Source organism: Bufo bufo, chromosome 7, assembly GCF_905171765.1.
Source record: "Bufo bufo chromosome 7, aBufBuf1.1, whole genome shotgun sequence".
Lineage (NCBI taxonomy): Eukaryota > Metazoa > Chordata > Amphibia > Anura > Bufonidae > Bufo > Bufo bufo.
Window position 1 is genome coordinate 63,874,142 of NC_053395.1, and position 20,029 is coordinate 63,894,170.

Sequence of the window (20,029 nt, forward strand, 5' to 3'; positions counted from 1 at the left end):
TATCAAAATACGTAGATGTAATCTTACAATCTAGGGTAAAAAAAGTCCCCTCATACGTTAAAGACAGTACACAGATTATAAAAATCATTGAATCACTGGACTTTAATGAAAACTGGATCATGGGAACCCTTGATGTCCAGTCTCTTTATACTGTAATCAAACACGAACAAGGAGAAAAATCAGTTGCATCCCAATTATTAATGGATGGCAATTTAGAACAAATACAGATTGACTATGTTGTTGAAGGTATCCATTTTATTTTAACTCACAACTATTTTAACTTTTCGGGAGACTTTTATATACAGACACAGGGCACGGCCATGGGCACTAGGTTCGCCCCCAGTTATGCCAATTTATTTATGGCACAGTGGGAATATGAAAACATCTTGCCCAAGCTGGGGACGAACCTGGTGCTCTGGCAAAGATATATCGACGATATATTTTTTATCTGGCAGGGAGATGGGGACTCTTTGAAATTATTTTTAAGGGATATTAATGAGAATGATTGGAATCTAACCTTTACAGGGAACACGAGTCAGACCTCACTAGAATTTTTAGATTTGCGTATTTTAAATCAAGATGGAAAATTACAATGCACTACGTTTGTGAAACCGACAGCTTGTAACAGCTATATTCTTTTCAATAGCTGTCATCTCCCCAACTGGCTGATTAATATTCCCCAGGGACAACTACGGAGAGCAAAACGGAACTGCACACTTAATGAAGAATTTGAGAAAGAAGCTAAAATTATGACAGATCAATTTTTAGCAAAAAAATATCCTATAGAGATCTTAGATGTGGCACTCCATGGAGTCAAAGGAATGAATAGGGAGGATTTTTTTGTAGACAAAAAAATAATGAACAAAGAGACTGAACCGATAGACCCCAGTCTACGCCTAATTTTGCCTTTTAATGGAGATTTTAGAAAAATTCAAAACATTTTAAACAAACATTGGTATTTACTGAAAAATGATAAGATCTTAAGCACTTTAATACCATCTAAACCAAAAATAGTGTTCACCAAGGCCCCCAATTTAAGTATTAAAGTAGCACCTACTGTCCAAAAAAAGAAAGACCACATCCCCACTATACAATCTTGGGCGAACATAAAAGGCTTTTTTCGCTGTGGCAGATGTGGTAATTGTAAACTAACTTCGTTCCCCAAAAAAACTACGGAAATTAGATCAACAACGAATAACCATTGTCACCAAATTAATGAGTTCCTCACATGCAGTACAGAGGATGTTATCTATGTGATTGAATGCCCCTGCAAGCTCCAATATATAGGGAGAACCAAAAGAACCCTAAAAAAACGCATTGCGGAACATGTTGGAAATATAAAGAAGGGTTTCGAAAATCATTCCCTATCGAATCATTTTAAAATAACACACAACCAAGACCCCTCCTGCCTTAAATTCTCAGCAATCGACAAAGTGCACAAAGATTGGAGGGGAGGTAACCACATAGAGAAAATGTCACGCTTAGAAACCAAACGAATTTTTGAACTGAACACATTACAACCGGGGGGCCTCAACGCAGATTTTGAGCTATTTGGTTTTCTATAGGATGGGAGCCACTTGTCGATGACTAACTGTACGATATTTAAAGTCTTGCAGTTTCTCCTCTACATCTGGCCCCCATTCACTAAATCCACTTTTATATCTTGAAGAATTTTAGAAAAGTATATTTGAATCCCATTGTAGCTGCCCATCTCTCATTGAATGCGACCCGAAGAATCGTTACATTATGTGGGTCTATGACTATTATATTCTATTAATATCTGTAAATATTTTTAGCCATATTAATCTTAAATTATATTATTAATTTATATTTCTATAACGCTGAATCTGTTTGAGGTATGCAAAGAAGGATTGGTTTAAAAATAGCTTAGAAGTAAAAGTAACTTAAAAATAAAGACAAAATATTTAAACACCGATGATTAGAAAGACGCACCGCAACCGCATTACAAATGTATGCGACAGGCGGTGCGCCTTTTGAGTGATACAATATAGCCGCACTTAGACTGTATGTGACACTGGGTGCACCTGTTGAATGGTGAGATGCCACAGGAGATATTGGTATTCTTATCACCGTATTATGCGTTACCTATTTTTTCCATACACTCAGCATGACTCCTTGCTTCTATACAGCCACTTTGATATAACTTTATATTAAGCGATTCATGATACTGATTTTTAAGATACCGATTCCTTATAGTCGCCAGACAATTTGTAGTTAATATTTAATGATGCATTGAACAGACTATCTAAGAAAATGTAGAGCCACTTTATGCATTATGATACTTGCGACATAGGTGCGCGTTTTACGAGATGCGTTATCTACATGATGTCCCCTCTCATGTGATGTGTCCTTAAAGTGAACATGATAGAAACACAATGTAGACTACATAGGTGGAGACAGTATCACCATTTATGTCCACTTTAGGATATATTAACTAACGTGTTTTTATCTTTGTTTTTATACATCTGCCTTTTTGTATATATTTATGTCAATATATATATTTGTCAATATAGGATTATGGTAATATAAGTATATGATGGCTGATATATGCGAAAACATAAACATATCTAATACCTATTACTAGTAAGTAAACTAAACTTACAGATCCCAATTCCTGCCAATTCCGAAACTCCGTACCAGACTTTTCTTCATCCCCAGTTCACTATAAAAGGGGAACAGGAATAGATGGATGGTAACCACTGAAGAAGGGGTCTCCTCAGTAAATCCCCGAAACGCGTTTGGTATCCCACCATCCACAGAAGAGGGTCTGCAACTCAGAGGAAGCCTGGAAGACTTTTTTATCGCCAGAGAATCGCCGATATATTAGGACGTTACTCCACGTGAGACGGACTTCACCACGTGTATCAAACAATCCTACAGGCGCGAAATTCAAACCTGGCTACTACCCCTTGAGACCGGAGACATTACTTACAAGCCGAGTCGAGGGGCCACTATCCAGTATCAAGCATCCTCGGGTAAGACCTGCGTATATTCATCAAAAGTGATCACTTGCTACTATTACAGCGGGACGCCGCTGTTCGCATAACTTGCCGATTCATTATACAATTCAATCTATATTGCGGCATGTACTTGGAACTATAATTTCCTCCAAACATTTGATATTAGGACTGGTACCGGAGTGGACTTCAGTGCATGAGGGAACATTATTCTCCACGAAAATCCATATATTTATTGGGATCTTATTTATATTGCTATCTTATGACCATTGTTTATTTAATTCTATTTTTATTGTTCGCTTATTTATTGCTCGTTTTAAATATGCACTGATCTTATCCATTTTTCTTGTTCATTAATTACTCTTTTACCGCCATTATATCGTGTCAGTTTTATATATTGATATATATTGATTTCTTATCTACATTGTGTCGGTTTTATATATTGTTATTCACTGTGATATTATTATTGTGTCAATAAAGATCCCCATACTTAAGAGTGTGCCCCACTTCTATTCGTTTATGCAAAGAACAACATACATTCAAAAAACAAGCTCAGAAACAATACAAATCGAGCATACAAAAATCAGCCCCTACTTTCAATTAAAATGCAACTAATAGTATTACAATCCAACATCGAAACATGTAAACATACTGTAACTCTAAAGTTTGCTACATCGGAACGGATATACCTTTCTCCTTTCTGGCCAAGTAGCAACATAATATCGCTAGTACATTGACACAGCATGCAGTATACAGCTCCACTGCCGTTCGTCACCAAACTGGAACTCTAGTTATGACACCATCTCCACGGATCCCTCTGACACCATCTATTTCAGCACTAGGCCGGCACCCTGCCACGGGACACTCTGTATAACCCTTGCCTAATATAAGCCATCACTACCTCTGCCCAAAATAACCACTATTCTGAAACAACAGAATAGACCTCTATCCCCCCAGAACATGAGTACTATAATACTATCATATTCATACCCGATGCTGCGACCTGTAGTACATCTCTCCTGCTGCCGGTCAGCGCCAGATCTATGCACCTATGAGAATACGATTAACTTTAGAACCATCCGCATATTTCTAACTGTCTCCTGCAGTAGTTCACAGCGCTACCCAAGTCTGACCTCCATGCTTTACAGTGCTGCTAGTAGCAAAAGAACCATGCAGCATGAGAGCGCATATGAAAAGATGGGACGGCCCAAACAATATCTTTATATACAAAGAGGTCCAAACATGTATAAACATAAAAAAAAAAAAACATGCACTACCATATAGACAGATAACATACAATAATCACATCTTTACCTCCGGAGACATTTGGGAAAATGGGGGCGTTCCTATCTGACATCACCAGTAGCGTCATAAACATGAGCTCCCGGCCCACAAAACTACTGGCCTGCGCGCCAAAATACCATTCAAAAGACTAATGTTCTGACATCATTCATTACATGCTTTTTATTGTCCTGATGAAAAGGGCTGTGCGCCCTTGAAACGCGTTGACAAAAGAATAAAAATCTACTTGTTTTATACAAAATTACGTGGAACATTGCCTCCTGTTTTCAGCGCCGACAAAAAAAAGGTTCAGAAAATACTATCCTTTATCTTCAATGCTTCACTTGTGGGTATGGTGTTCTTTTGGTGATGTGCAGTGTTGTTTTTGCGCCAAACATATCTTTTGGAAATATGGCCAAAAAGTTCAACCTTGGTTTCATCAGAACAGAACACCTTTTCCCACATGCTTTTGGGAGACTTCAGATGTGTTTTTGCTAAATGTAGCCTGGCTTGGATATTTTTCTTCGTAAGAAAAGGCTTTCGTCTTGCCACTCTACCCCATAGCCCAGTATACTGTACTGTATGTACTGGTGCTGTACTGTATGAACCAGTACAGATACTGGTGCTGTACTGTTTGTACAGATACCGGTGCTGTACTGTATGTACAGATCCTGGTGCTGTACTGTATGTACAGATCCTGGTGCTGTACTGTATGTACAGATACCGGTGCTGTACTGTATGTACAGATACGGGTGCTGTACTGTATGTACAGATACCGGTGCTGTACTGTATGTACAGATACCGGTGCTGTACTGTATGTACAGATACCGGTGCTGTACTGTATGTACAGATACCGGTGCTGTACTGTATGTACAGATACCGGTGCTGTACTGTATGTACAGATACCGGTGCAGTACTGTTTGTACAGATACGGGTGCTGTACTGTATGTACAGATACGGGTGCTGTACTGTATGTACAGATACCGGTGCTGTACTGTATGTACAGATACCGGTGCTGTACTGTTTGTACAGATACGGGTGCTGTACTGTATGTACAGATACGGGTACTGTATGTACAGATACCGGTGCTGTACTGTATGTACAGATACGGGTGTTGTACTGTATGTACAGATACTGGTGCTGTACTGTGAGTACAGATACTGGTGCTGTACTGTATGCACAGATACGGGTGCTGTGCTGTATGCACAGATACGGGTGCTGTGCTGTATGCACAGATACGGATGCTGTGCTGTATGCACAGATACGGGTGCTGTGCTGTATGCACAGATACGGGTGCTGTACTGTATGTACAGATACTGGTGCTGTACTGTATGTACAGATACGGGTGCTGTACTGTATGTACAGATACGGGTGCTGTACTGTATGTACAGATACGGGTGCTGTACTGTATGTACAGATCCTGGTGCTGTACTGTATGTACAGATCCTGGTGCTGTACTGTATGTACAGATCCTGGTGCTGTACTGTATGTACAGATACTGGTGCAGTACTGTATGTACAGATACTGGTGCTGTACTGTATGTACAGATACTGGTGCTGTACTGTGAGTACAGATACTGGTGCTGTACTGTATGCACAGATACGGGTGCTGTACTGTATGCACAGATACGGGTGCTGTACTGTATGCACAGATACGGGTGCTGTACTGTATGCACAGATACGGGTGCTGTACTGTATGCACAGATACCGGTGCTGTACTGTATGCACAGATACCGGTGCTGTACTGTTTGTACACATACCAGTGCTGTACTGTATGTACACATACGGGTGCTGTACTGTATGTACAGATACGGGTGCTGTACTGTTTGTACAGATACGGGTGCTGTACTGTATGTACAGATACCGGTGCTGTACTGTATGTACAGATACCGGTGCTGTACTGTATGTACAGATACGGGTGCTGTACTGTATGTACAGATACGGGTGCTGTACTGTATGTACAGATACTGGTGCTGTACTGTATGTACAGATACTGGTGCTGTAATCTATGTACAGATACGGGTGCTGTACTGTATGTACAGATACGGGTGCTGTACTGTATGTACAGATACTGGTGCTGTATTGTATGTACAGATACGGGTGCTGTACTGTTTGTACAGATACGGGTGCTGTACTGTATGTACAGATACTGGTTCTGTACTGTATGTACAGATATCGGTGCTGTACTGTACAGGGAGTGCAGAATTATTAGGCAAATGAGTATTTTGACCACATCATCCTCTTTATGCATGTTGTCTTACTCCAAGCTGTATAGGCTCGAAAGCCTACTACCAATTAAGCATATTAGGTGATGTGCATCTCTGTAATGAGAAGGGGTGTGGTCTAATGACATCAACACCCTATATCAGGTGTGCATAATTATTAGGCAACTTTCTTTCCTTTGGCAAAATGGGTCAAAAGAAGGACTTGACAGGCTCAGAAAAGTCAAAAATAGTGAGATATCTTGCAGAGGGATGCAGCACTCTTAAAATTGCAAAGCTTCTGAAGCGTGATCATCGAACAATCAAGCGTTTCATTCAAAATAGTCAACAGGGTCGCAAGAAGCGTGTGGAAAAACCAAGGCGCAAAATAACTGCACATGAACTGAGAAAAGTCAAGCGTGCAGCTGCAAAGATGCCACTTGCCACCAGTTTGGCCATATTTCAGAGCTGCAACATCACTGGAGTGCCCAAAAGCACAAGGTGTGCAATACTCAGAGACATGGCCAAGGTAAGAAAGGCTGAAAGACGACCACCACTGAACAAGACACACAAGCTGAAACGTCAAGACTGGGCCAAGAAATATCTCAAGACTGATTTTTCTAAGGTTTTATGGACTGATGAAATGAGAGTGAGTCTTGATGGGCCAGATGGATAGGCCCGTGGCTGGATTGGTAAAGGGCAGAGAGCTCCAGTCCGACTCAGACGCCAGCAAGGTGGAGGTGGAGTACTGGTTTGTGCTGGTATCATCAAAGATGAGCTTGTGGGGCCTTTTCGGGTTGAGGATGGAGTCAAGCTCAACTCTCAGTCCTACTGCCAGTTTCTGGAAGACACCTTCTTCAAGCAGTGGTACAGGAAGAAGTCTGCATCCTTCAAGAAAAACATGATTTTCATGCAGGACAATGCTCCATCACACGCGTCCAAGTACTCCACAGCGTGGCTGGCAAGAAAGGGTATAAAAGAAGAAAATCTAATGACATGGCCTCCTTGTTCACCTGATCTTAACCCCATTGAGAACCTGTGGTCCATCATCAAATGTGAGATTTACAAGGAGGGAAAACAGTACACCTCTCTGAACAGTGTCTGGGAGGCTGTGGTTGCTGCTGCACGCAATGTTGATGGTGAACAGATCAAAACACTGACAGAATCCATGGATGGCAGGCTTTTGAGTGTCCTTGCAAAGAAAGGTGGCTATATTGGTCACTGATTTGTTTTTGAATGTCAGAAATGTATATTTGTGAATGTTGAGATGTTATATTGGTTTCACTGGTAAAAATAAATAATTGAAATGGGTATATATTTGTTTTTTGTTAAGTTGCCTAATAATTATGCACAGTAATAGTCACCTGCACACACAGATATCCCCCTAAAATAGCTAAAATTAAAACAAACTAAAAACTACTTCCAAAAATATTCAGCTTTGATATTAATGAGTTTTTTGGGTTCATTGAGAACATGGTTGTTGTTCAATAATAAAATTAATCCTCAAAAATACAACTTGCCTAATAATTCTGCACTCCCTGTATGTACAGATACCGGTGCTGTACTGTTTGTACAGATACCGGTGCTGTACTGTTTGTACAGATACCGGTGCTGTACTGTTTGTACAGATACCGGTGCTGTACTGTTTGTACAGATACCGGTGCTGTACTGTTTGTACAGATACCGGTGCTGTACTGTTTGTACAGATACCGGTGCTGTACTGTTTGTACAGATACCGGTGCTGTACTGTATGTACAGATACGGGTGCTGTACTGTATGTACAGATACCGGTGCTGTACTGTATGTACAGATACGGGTGCTGTACTGTATGTACAGATACTGGTGCTGTACTGTATGTACAGATACTGGTGCTGTACTGTATGTACAGATACTGGTGCTGTATTGTATGTACAGATACTGGTGCTGTACTGTATTCACCACATGTATCTGCTCCCCAGATAGACTGCTTTTTCACCACAGATAAGATGCACACCAAACTTCATTAGAGATTCGTCGTTCCAACATTAGAATTGGCTGAAGTGCAGATGCTCCTGCTTCCCCCTGCCTTCCCTCAGAATCGTCAATCTAACCCATTATACAACAACCAGCCAATCACGGCAAGCGATGTACCGGTATTTTCTGTGCACACTGCATACAAAGCCTGCTTGCATTGGGTGGGTCAGCTCTCCCTGCCTGCCCAGCCCTCCCTGTCTTCAAGACGATCTGAGCGGTAGTACGCAATGTGATACTGCCGGCATGAGAAAACCACTGAGAGCAGGGAGAGGGGGCTGCTTCAGGAGCGGCTGGCGGGGATGCAGCGCACGGTGGATCAGCTAGAGGGCGCCTGTCCCTGAAGAAGGACAGCTTCTCCAGTCCGGCTAGGAAGTAAGTTTCAGCATGCCGTATACCGGCATATAAGACGACACCCGGCGTATAAGACGACCCCCGACTTTTGAGAAGATTTTCATGTGTTAAAAAGTAGTCTTATACGCAGGAAAATACAGTATGAAGGCCTTGTGGTGAGTGTTTCAATCCTGCTTTTGATGTGGAGCAACACACTGCCCTGTGATACTAACAGCTCAGAAATATGTGTAGGACATTCGGCAGCATCATGTGTTGCCCTCTTATTGCAGGGTTTCAAACTGGCATTTTACCAGCACGATAATTCTCGCTCAAAAACACACAAGAAGGGTTTCCCAAAAATGTCTCTACCAGATTGCAACACTTTCTTGGCCTGCCCAGTCAATAGATTTAGCGCAAATTGAGCATTTATAGAACCAGATGGGACGCCAGCTTCAGCAACCAAAGTGTGGGCAGGATCTACAGGCCCAGCTGCAACATCTGTGGGCAAACGGGCTGCCTTTATGCTCAACAGTATCTCATCTTGTATCCAGGCTAGAGCCAGCCCAACTGGGCACTAGAGCCTCCTTTCTACTGTATAGTTGTGCCCAATAAACTAATGCTTTCGCTCTAACATTGTAATTACTTACAATCACTTCATTACAGTCACACATATAAAGTTTCAGTAAATCCTACTTTTTTATGATAGAAGAGAAACTCCAGTGCAGAGGTCTGAAGTTTAAAATTAATCTTTTATTGGTTCACAGGGGCAGTACAGTAGTAAAAAGGCAACGTTTAGGCCTCACAGGGCCTTCTTTAAGCCTACCGTTTTATGTTACACTACTCTTTTTACACTTCATTTTTTTGCCCTTGTTTAGAGAGAAGTAGTTATCCTGTCTAATGGCTTATGTGACACAAGAGAATGCAGTTAATAGGAACATGATGAACAAGGATGGTCCAGGATTAGGTGGAAGTACAAGACTGGATATAGGATACAGCAAGATGAGGGGAAGTTACATTCTGAAATACTACAAGATGGAGTACAGGGATGTATGATTGTTTTCTGTACAAGGGAAGGCTGGTCTGTGTGATGTATTACTGTGTAATGGAGGTGAAGGGCTGTACGAACATGTATTGGGCTATGCACGCTCTTTGATGCAATACTCTAGGAGGAGACACAGTTGTATGATGGGAGAGGTTGGCTCTATTCCTGAATCATGTTCCAAGTGATTAGTGTAATGGCTTGTAATGCGATTCCCAGTAGACTTGAGTCACAAGACTTACCAGGTTTTTTTCTCTCATTAAACAAAAATACTTAAACAATGTAGAGAACATTTTTCTAAATATTATAATTGAGTTTTCATTTACTTATGATTAATTTATTGTGAACTAAAATACTTCCCACATCATTATGAACCTGTAGAAACCTGCATAAATGCATTGGCTGTGGCCCCAAGGATGTAACTTTGGTGCCTCAATAAGTCTACACATGTAGAAGGCGGTGGTTTTACTGTATGTTCCTCTGCAGTAGCAGAAATAAATAGTCTATGTACAGTATACACAGACTAACATATCCTTCCTAAATGGAGGAGATTATCAGTGTGCACCTTCTGAACAATGGCTGAGACACTGAAAATTCTGGGACAACGTTCTCTTATATGCCAATTGCCACAACATATTTGCTTGCTATAAAGACCTATAAAACCCATGGGGCCTACAACAACAAAAGAGGGAAACACATTTCTTAAAATGTTCTTGCCTAATCAAGATGCATAGTGAGTGCAGTATAAACTTTGGATGACAAGAAGCCAAATGATAGCATAAACCACTATTCAAAAAAATGTAATGTACTAAATATTATAAATAAATAGATTTATTGAGCAACTGTTGAGATCCAGTAAGCACTCACTTTTACAAACACAATTACACTTTTCGGTATGCTTGTTTTTCTTTTGGTCCTGGCATAGTGTGTGGCTGTTATAGACCCTTGTTGGCCCCATCCCATCTGCTATTGGGTGGCCAGGACCTCTGCAAGACTCCTCTATAGAGGAACTGCATTATTAGCATGGACAACAAAAAATAGACCCTTCGGTCCTGGGTAACAAATCCTGACAACATAATAGGTGTCCCAGTTATGCCCCCCCACTCTTATTTGTAGGCCGTTGCAAGCTACCATAGGTTTTCTAAAATTGATCATTCCTTGTCTGACAATCATGGACAGTGACACAACCAGTTCTTCCATGGGTACTGTTAAACCAATACGGATGATGGAAGTGTAACTGTGTTCCTGCCAAACATGAAGTATCGTATTTTTCGCTCTGTAAGATGCACCTGACCATAAAAGGCACCTATGTTTTAAAGAAGGAAAATAAGAAAAAAAATATTTTTCATCAGACCCCCAATCTTCATCAGACCCCCATTCCTCATCAGACTTCACCCCGAAATCAGACTCCCAATCTTCATCAGACCCCCAATTCTTATCAGACCTCAGATCAGACATACATCAGACAAGTAAATAAAATAACTTACCTTTCCTGTTCTAGATGGCACCGCCACTTGGGAGACCCAGCTCTCTCTTCTTGCAGTGCTGCACTGTGACCTGACATCGCACAGCGTCAGGTCATATTTGCACACTTACGTGCGTTACGTCCTGATGCTCTACGCAATCAGGACACAGCACAGTGTGGTGCCAGCAGAAAACCAGGGAGTGGTGAGTAAAGCCAGCACGAGGAGCACTATATTCACTGCTTCCTGGTCCTACTGTGTACTAACGAGTGCATCCATAATGGAAGCGCTTATTACTATTCACTTTATAAGACGCACTAACATTTCCCCCCACTTTGGGGGTGGTGCATCTTATGGAACAAAAATACGGTAACTGGGAAGGATAGTGTTATTAGGCTAATAAAATAATCTAAAATACACAAAATATAAGCCCATTGCTGCTAGACAAGACACAGCAGTGTATGAATTGTGGGAGCTCAGATGAAGTGAGATTAACACTCTGAAAATAAAGATGAAGACATGAGAGGCTGAGAGCGTGGCATGCACTACTGCACTTCCTAGGAATGTATCAAAGAAACTAAAAAAGCATGCTATGACTATACACTGATAATACAGATACTGTAAAAACAGGGATGAATGAGAAGTCCTCAGAACTCATCTCTATATACAGTGCACCTGACTACTTATACATACAGTGGGTTTAACTTAAATTATGACTACAGTCCAGAAATATGAACAAAAAGAAGCATTGCCCTTAATTATTGTCAGACTTGTATCTATATTAGACTAGAAACCATAGAAATGAAAAGTAGGAGTTCTTAGCGAGCGCAGTGAATAGCAATGAATGCATACACCCATATATTACAGACGGGGAAGACGTAAAACTGAATAAACTTTAATTAGGTTTGCCTCCATGTGTCTAATCTGTACACTGTATTCCATTATTTATTTCAGAGGAAGAATGATGTAATGCACCAGAGCACATGAAAGTTGTTGTATGATGGTTGTGAAGGGTAACAGTCAAAAACTATAACATTCAGACATATCTGAGATGGGGACTGTTAGGTGTATTGCCTAGACCAGTGACTCCCAACCTGTGGCGGTCTGGGTGTTGCAGAACTACAACTCCCTGTATGCACTGGCAGTCAGCTGGAGAACTTCTGGTGGGTGACCCCTGGTCTAGTGAATGTGGGTTTCTCTCATTCATAAGGTATAAGGTGGTAAGGTAACTGCACATGTGCAGTTGCCCTTCACTGAAGTCAATGGGCAATAAAGAGGTTTTCCGAGACTTTTCTACTAATGACGTATCCAATGCAAGCACCGGTTCCAGCTGATCGGCAGGGTCCCAGGACTAGAGTACAGATCATCAGTAGAAAAGTCTTAGAAAAACCCTTTAAGAAACGTTGTGTGAGCACACTGTGGTTTTTGTAGCAACTGTATACTCAAAGGAGAGTGACCATTATTTACAAGATTGGGAAATTTCCATCGACTTAACCTCCACATTTGATCATTCTTACGACTTGTCACATATTCGCTGGAAACCCCTAGAGGCAGCACAGCTAATTCTCTTTGCCCTCATAGCTGTTGCTGGTGTCTTAGAAACCAAGATGGTAGCCAAGAAAACGAAAAAAACAAACAAAATCAAACTGTGAAATAGAAATAAACCATCTAAAAGACATAAATAATACCGGTACAGGCTGTGTAAAGAAATAGTCCAAAATGCCAAACAGTGCAAAGTACTACTTTCCGCCTCATGTAAGACAAATGCCATCCAAAAAATGATTTAAAATTTGCCTTAGGCTTCATTCACACATATGTGGACCACGGTCCGTGAAAACCCGGCCCATACGCTTCGTGCCGCCGCTGTATACGCTCGTACGAGTGTATAACTGTACAGTGGCGGCGGCACGAAGCGCATGGCGTCATAGCAACCAATGACGCCGTGCACTTGTGCACTCAGCAGGTCGGGTTTTCACGGACCATGGTCCACGTATGTGTGAATGAGGCCTTACAGAGAGACATTTACAACAAAATGACAAGGTGGGACAGAAAGTATCAAGACTATGAATGCATTCATGGTCATCGAAGTGGTTTTGGTCTGTCCTAATCTTAGTAGATAAAACGTAGCATAGTAGCAACATGAGGGAGATGTGTGCAGCATATACAGTAGCAGGCCGTTAGCTCTTTTCCATGAATGTGCATATTGAATGTCTGTAGACAGCTTGGAGGTGACAATGTTTTCATGGTACCAGGGTTTAGTCATTGGTAATTCTCAGCCTTGGAGAACACACCAGATACAGTCCCAGTTTCCAATTTAACAAGGCTGATAATATGGCTTTACACTTTACATTGTAAAAATAGATGAGAAATGATTTCCATTCTCAATGCTCATCTTCTTCTTGCTCTGTATGGAGATCAGCTTTTCCAGTCATGCTAAGCTCAGCATTTTCATCTCCTTTCTGGATATAGTCTCCAGGTTCTTCTGAAGCTTCCATAATGAAACTGAATGTATGAATACTCTCGACAGGTGGAACCAATGTTAGAGATTCCACGCTGAGCGCATCAGTATCATCAGATATTAAGGAGATGGTTGGCTGGGGTGCTGGAGTCAGGCTGGGGGCCAAGTTTGTTATTTCACCATCTGCCTTTCGCAAGGAACTTTTCCTAGTTCTGGAGCCGGTGTACTGAGTGTCATCGCTGGACTCCATCTGACTGTAAATGGTCACTGGAGGTTGGTCAGGAGTGGGAGATTCATCTGGTAAAAGAAAATTGACATCATTAATGTAAAGGTATGGCTTCATTTTATAGTCAGTAGAACAGATGCATATGGAGGTTCACAAATGCTACATGGGGAAATATAGCAATAACGGTCTAAAAAACAGTCAAACGCTGGGGAAAACAAGGAAGGGTCAAGGAAGAAAAACAAAAGGATGACACGTAAAGCTCTGTTCACACAAGCACCATGGCTTCCAATCATATCAGAGCCATGATAGCTATGCCAGATCTGGACAGACTCTACTGATTGTAGCGCCGCTCCTCAGGATTCAGGTGTTTTTAACACAAGAACAGAATATCAAAAAAGTAAACAGAAACTCTGATGGACCCTATTAACATACAATGTGAACAGAACCTAACATAGTATACCAACTACTATACATTACTATACATACCACTGGCTGCAGCTGCCACTTGTATATCGTACATTGCTGAAATATCCAGCCCCAATACCTTCCAATAAATGAAATGTCAGGGTTGCAGGCCCCATGAGTTTTTGATAATTGAGAACAGAAAAAAACTGTTCCATGTTAGGTTATAGCATCCAATGCATACCCTAATATTTTATTCATTTACATAGCACTTACAGTCCCTGTCCCTACTGGGGCTCATAATCTAAGGCAAACCACGGATCTGCAAAATACGGATACCAGCTGTGTTTGCACAACGGCCGCACAGATGTGGACAAGACACGGAAGACATCCGTATTCTGTCTGCATTTTTGCAGCCCTGTAGAAATGAATAGGTATGCATAGGATCCGCAAAAATAAGGGGGGGATGCAGACCAAAAATACATTTGTGTGCATGAGGCATGATGTATAAACCTGAGTTGTCACTGGATAAAATAAGATGTAGATTGTGAGACATAAAGGAAGAAGTCATATACCATGGCTAGGTCTGAAGTGGAAGTATATGACATAGAGATTCAAAGAACATCAGACATCGTACACCACCCTCTCAGGTCCTGCACTAGGCATACAATGTATCCGTTCTTCCTGGAGTGTTTCTTTAAAGGGTTTTTGCCGCCATTAAATGTTATTTTTATTTAATTCGGCATGAGAAACCAGTTACTTTTCTAATTTACTTTTTGTTACAAAAAAAATTCTGAGATATTCTCTTTACTTCATTATAATGGCGTACTTTTATTCCGGTGGCCTCTCGCCATGCGCTGCTGGAACTCCGCCCCACCCCAATTATAGTCAATTAGGTCGGAGCGGTAGTCCGGGGGCACGTGTGCACTAGCGGCAGGACGGATCCGACAGGCTGTTCACTCACCGGAACAGCCTGCCGAAGTCCCTTGCCGCTAGAGTGAAACTAGCCTTAGTGTGAAGACTGAATCTGGTATCTGTATTTAAAGTAATTTGTTAATATAGACCTATAAGTAGAACTACTCCCTTTACAAGCGAGTGAGACACGGCAAATGGAGATCAAGCAACTCTGGAAAATAAATAGACTTTCCACTGTAATGTGACTTGATCAGGGACGCGTCTTACTGTAACATACCATGAATATACACTGCTCAAAAAAATAAAGGGAACACTTAAACAACACAATGTAACTCCAAGTTAATCACACTTCTGTGAAATCAAACTGTCCACTTAGGAAGCAACACTGAGTGACAATCAATTTCACATGCTGTTGTGCAAATGGGATAGACAACAGGTGGAAATTATAGGCAATTAGCAAGACACCCCCAATAAAGGAGTGCTTCTGCAGGTGGTGACCACAGACCACTTCTCAGTTCCTATGCTTCCTGGCTGATGTTTTGGTCACTTTTGAATGCTGCTTTCACTCTAGTGGTAGCATTAGACGGAGTCTACAACCCACACAAGTGGCTCAGGTAGGACAGCTTATCCAGGATGGCACATCAATGCGAGCTGTGGCAAGAAGGTTTGCTGTGTCTGTCAGCGTAGTGTCCAGAGCATGGAGGCGCTACCAGGAGACAGGCCAGTACATCAGGCCAGTACATCAGGAGACGTGGAGGAGGCCGTAGGAGGGCAACAACCCAGCAGCAGGACCGCTACCTCCGCCTTTGTGCAAGGAGGAACAGGAGGAGCACTGCCAGAGCCCTGCAAAATGACCTCCAGCAGGCCACAAATGTGCATGTGTCTGCTCAAACGGTCAGAAACAGACTTCATGAGGGTGATATGAGGGCCCGACGTCCACAGGTGGGGGTTGTTGTGCTTACAGCCCAACACCTTGCAGGACGTTTGGCATTTGCCAGAGAACACCAAGATTGGCAAATTCGCCACTGGCGCCCTGTGCTCTTCACAGATGAAAGCAGGTTCACACTGAGCACATGTGACAGACGTGACAGAGTCTGGAGACGCCGTGGAGAAGGTTCTGCTGCCTGCAACATCCTCCAGCATGACCGGTTTGGCATTGGGTCAGTAATGGTGTGGGGTGGCATTTCTTTGGAGGGCCGCACAGCCCTCCATGTGCTCGCCAGAGGTAGCCTGACTGCCATTAGGTACCGAGATGAGATCCTCAGACCCCCTGTGAGATCATATGCTGGTGCGGTTGGCCCTGGGTTTCTCCTGATGGAAGACAATGCTAGACCTCATGTGGCTGGAGTGTGTCAGCAGTTCCTGCAAGACGAAGGCATTGATGCTATGGACTGGCCCGCCCGTTCCCCAGACCTGAATCTAATTGAGCACATATGGGACATCATGTCTCGCTCTATCCACCAACGTCACGTTGCACCACAGACTGTCCAGGGGTTGGCAGAAGCTTTAGTCCAAGTCTGGGAGGAGATCCCTCAGGAGACCGTCCGCCACCTCATCAGGAGCATGCACAGGCGTTGTAGGGAGGTCATACAGGCACGTGGAGGCCACACACACTACTGAGCCTCATTTTGACTTGTTTTAAGGACATTACATCAAAGTTGGATCAGCCTGTAGTGTGTTTTTCCACTTTAATTTTGAGTGTGACTCCAAATCCAGACCTCCATGGGTTGAAAAATTTGATTTCCATTTTTTTTATTTTTGTGTGATTTTGTTGTCAGCACATTCAACTATGTAAAGAACAAAGTATTTCAGAAGAATATTTAATTAACTAAGATCTAGGATGTGTTATTTTTGTGTTCCCTTTATTTTTTTGAGCAGTGTATATTCATGCATACTCCGTGCACTCCGCTTGGCGTATTTTTCCTTAGGGCATATTCTCACTAGCGATACATGGATGCTGAACAAGCAAAAGGAATAAGGTTTTTATAATAACTATTTTGCTAAGCATGTTTTAATCTTTTTTTTGATAAAGCAAGAAAAGAAAAATGAAATGAAATTTCCCAAGTTTACATTTATGCAACAGTTTATAAGGATGGTGGATATCCGAACAAACTGGGATAGAGACAAGCCACGTTAACTGTATAGAATCCATGTACTGTCTGCATTTTTCTGCAGCTCCACAGAAATGAATAGATCGGGATTTGATCTGCAAAAAATGCAGATGGGATGCAGACCGAAAATACAGTCGCATGATGAGGCTTCACTCAGAAGCAGCCCCAGTATCATGGAGGACATTACAGAGAAATACTGATCTGTATGGTTGTGAATATATCACTTGGGCTGAGACATAAACTTCTTTCTTAGCTGCAGTTTGTCGTCTCTCCTGGAGTCTTGTCTCACGCTGCTCCTACTCACTCCTCACCCTCACCTCACCATAGACTTGTACTGACATGTGTAATCTGATCCTTCAGTGGAGTGGATATGTCCTGGACAATATTAAAAGTTTTTTTATGGTCTCTTGTACTATTGATTTATTCAAAGTTGTGCAAAAAGTAAAGGCACATTTACATTGCACTGATGAACAATTATCGGGAAGGTAGCATTCCTTCCCAATAATTGCCTGCTAGTCAGTGGAGGTGAAAGCCTGTATTTACATACAACGATGACCTCCAATGTATAAGGGCGAGCGATGGCTACTACTATTGCCTGTCCTCCTACAAATTCATTGTTTCTGAGCACCAGATCATTGCTGCCCAGAAACGATGATTGAGGTGGTCTGAACCAAAGATCCTTTCTTGTGATTAACTAGCATTTTGCTCGTTCATCGGGTGATGTGCGGCACCTTCACAAGGGCCAATTATTGGGAACTAGCGTTCGTTGGAACGGTTGTTCCTGATAATCTGCCCGACATTTGGGCAGCGCAACCAAGCCTTTAGTGACCATTTAAATGAACGTCGGTTTGGAAGTACTGCGGCTTACTCAAATTTCTTGAAAACATATGCAGGCAAAATTTAAATCTATGATGCTGTGCGCTTCTGTGCGTACGATCAATGCCGCTCCGGGATATATGGCCCGCTCACGGACCGTATATCTCGGAGGTCATACGGTGGTGGGCAAGAGGCCTTAGTTAGAGACTGTTGACTGCTCTACAATACCCTTGAAGACATTTTGCCCAGTTGACAGACTTTGAGAGGGGGTGCATCAATGGATGGAGAGAAGCAGGATGGTAATTTCAACAAACTGCCCCCCATCTAGACCATTCTCACCTAGCTGTTAGGTGTTGGGAGCAGTGGTTATGTGAGGGCATGGATAAATAGTGAACAGGCTCTGGGGGGATTAGATAGACCAACAGTAGATAGAACATATCCAGGTTCTCTTTGGGATCTGACAATGGTCAAGTTACAGTATGGAGGCCTTGTGAGCGTTTCAATTCCACCTTTGCTGTGGAGTGACACTGCCATAACTGTTGGTGTGATGAGCGGCGGAGCAATCACATAGAACAGTCAGTCACCCTTAGTAGTCCTACAGCTCAGCGATATGTGCAGACATGGGTTGCCTCTGGGATATTTCAGCAGGATGATGCTTGTCCACATACAGCAACAGATTCCCAGCACTGTCCCTGCCAGATTGCAATAATTCCTTGCCTGCCTTGTCATCAGATTTATCGCCAATCGAGCAATTATGGGATCAGCTTCGCCAATCTACCAGTGTGCAGGATCTACAGGCCCAGCTGCAAGATCTGTGGGTAAATGTGCCTCAGGATACCATACAGAACGTGTATTCCTCCGTGCCCAACCGTATCTCATCTTGTATCCAAGCTAGGGGCAGCCCAACTCTACAGCCTCCTTTCAATGGTATAGTTTTCCCCAATAAACATATCCTTTCACTCTACTATTGTAGTCACTGACATGTATAATCATTACATTCACACATAGAAAGTTTTATTTGATTCTGTCGCCTTCTTCTTGGCGGATTTTTTTTTGTCAATGTGTGCAGCATCTATTCTTATGATTCTATGTTGTGTCATTCCTTAATTATTCCTGTTAAAGTTATGAATGAATTGGTAGCAGTTTGTGAAGAAGGTCCAGCTGGGTGTTACCAGTTCGTGGTGTGCACAGTATGACACTAGCAGCACTGACTGGTCATGTCAGACAGTGCAGGGACACAGTCGCAGCTGGTAACACCCAGCCGGACTTCTTCAAGGTTACACAGAAACATGAAAATTGCATTGTCAGTTATCAATGGGGTCATGATTCAATGCATGACCTGCTGTGACAAATCACAAAAATACAACACTGCTGGATTTTTGGTCATAGGTTGCATGGCTACTTTGACATCATAGACCAAAGCAAGTCAGGTGCAACTGGCCGTTTTAACAGCCAAATCATGGTCTGAAAACAGTTGTGCAACAGCTAGTTGCAGACAAGTCTCATGTTTTTGAGCCATGGGACTTCTCTGAGACTAAGGTGACATTCACATCTGCATTGGAGGCTTCATTCGGGGCTTCCGTCTCAGAGTTTGTCAAAAATAGTGGAGTGAAAAGTCCTGCATGCAAAAACATTCTCCAGAACGGAAACCAAATGCATCCCATTAGCGTCAAAGTGATATGTTAGGCTCCGTTCCTGTCAGTTATGTGCCGAATCCGAATACTCATTTTGGACTCTAAATTATTCTTCAATTGGTGTTTATCAGAAATGTATCTACTTCACTTTCAGTGTATCTGC

General features: G+C 42.2%; 1 protein-coding gene across 1 annotated transcript in view; it reads right to left on the bottom strand.

The window, feature by feature from the left end:
• Positions 1–11,218: 11,218 nt before the first annotated feature.
• CLEC16A (C-type lectin domain containing 16A) overlaps positions 11,219–20,029 on the bottom strand; it is a 393,790-nt gene continuing 384,979 nt past the window's right edge. The window contains exon 25 of the mRNA XM_040441186.1: positions 11,219–14,059. Coding sequence (XP_040297120.1) covers positions 13,686–14,059 — 374 coding nt within the window. The 3' untranslated portion in view covers positions 11,219–13,685. The remainder of the gene's footprint in view (positions 14,060–20,029) is intronic.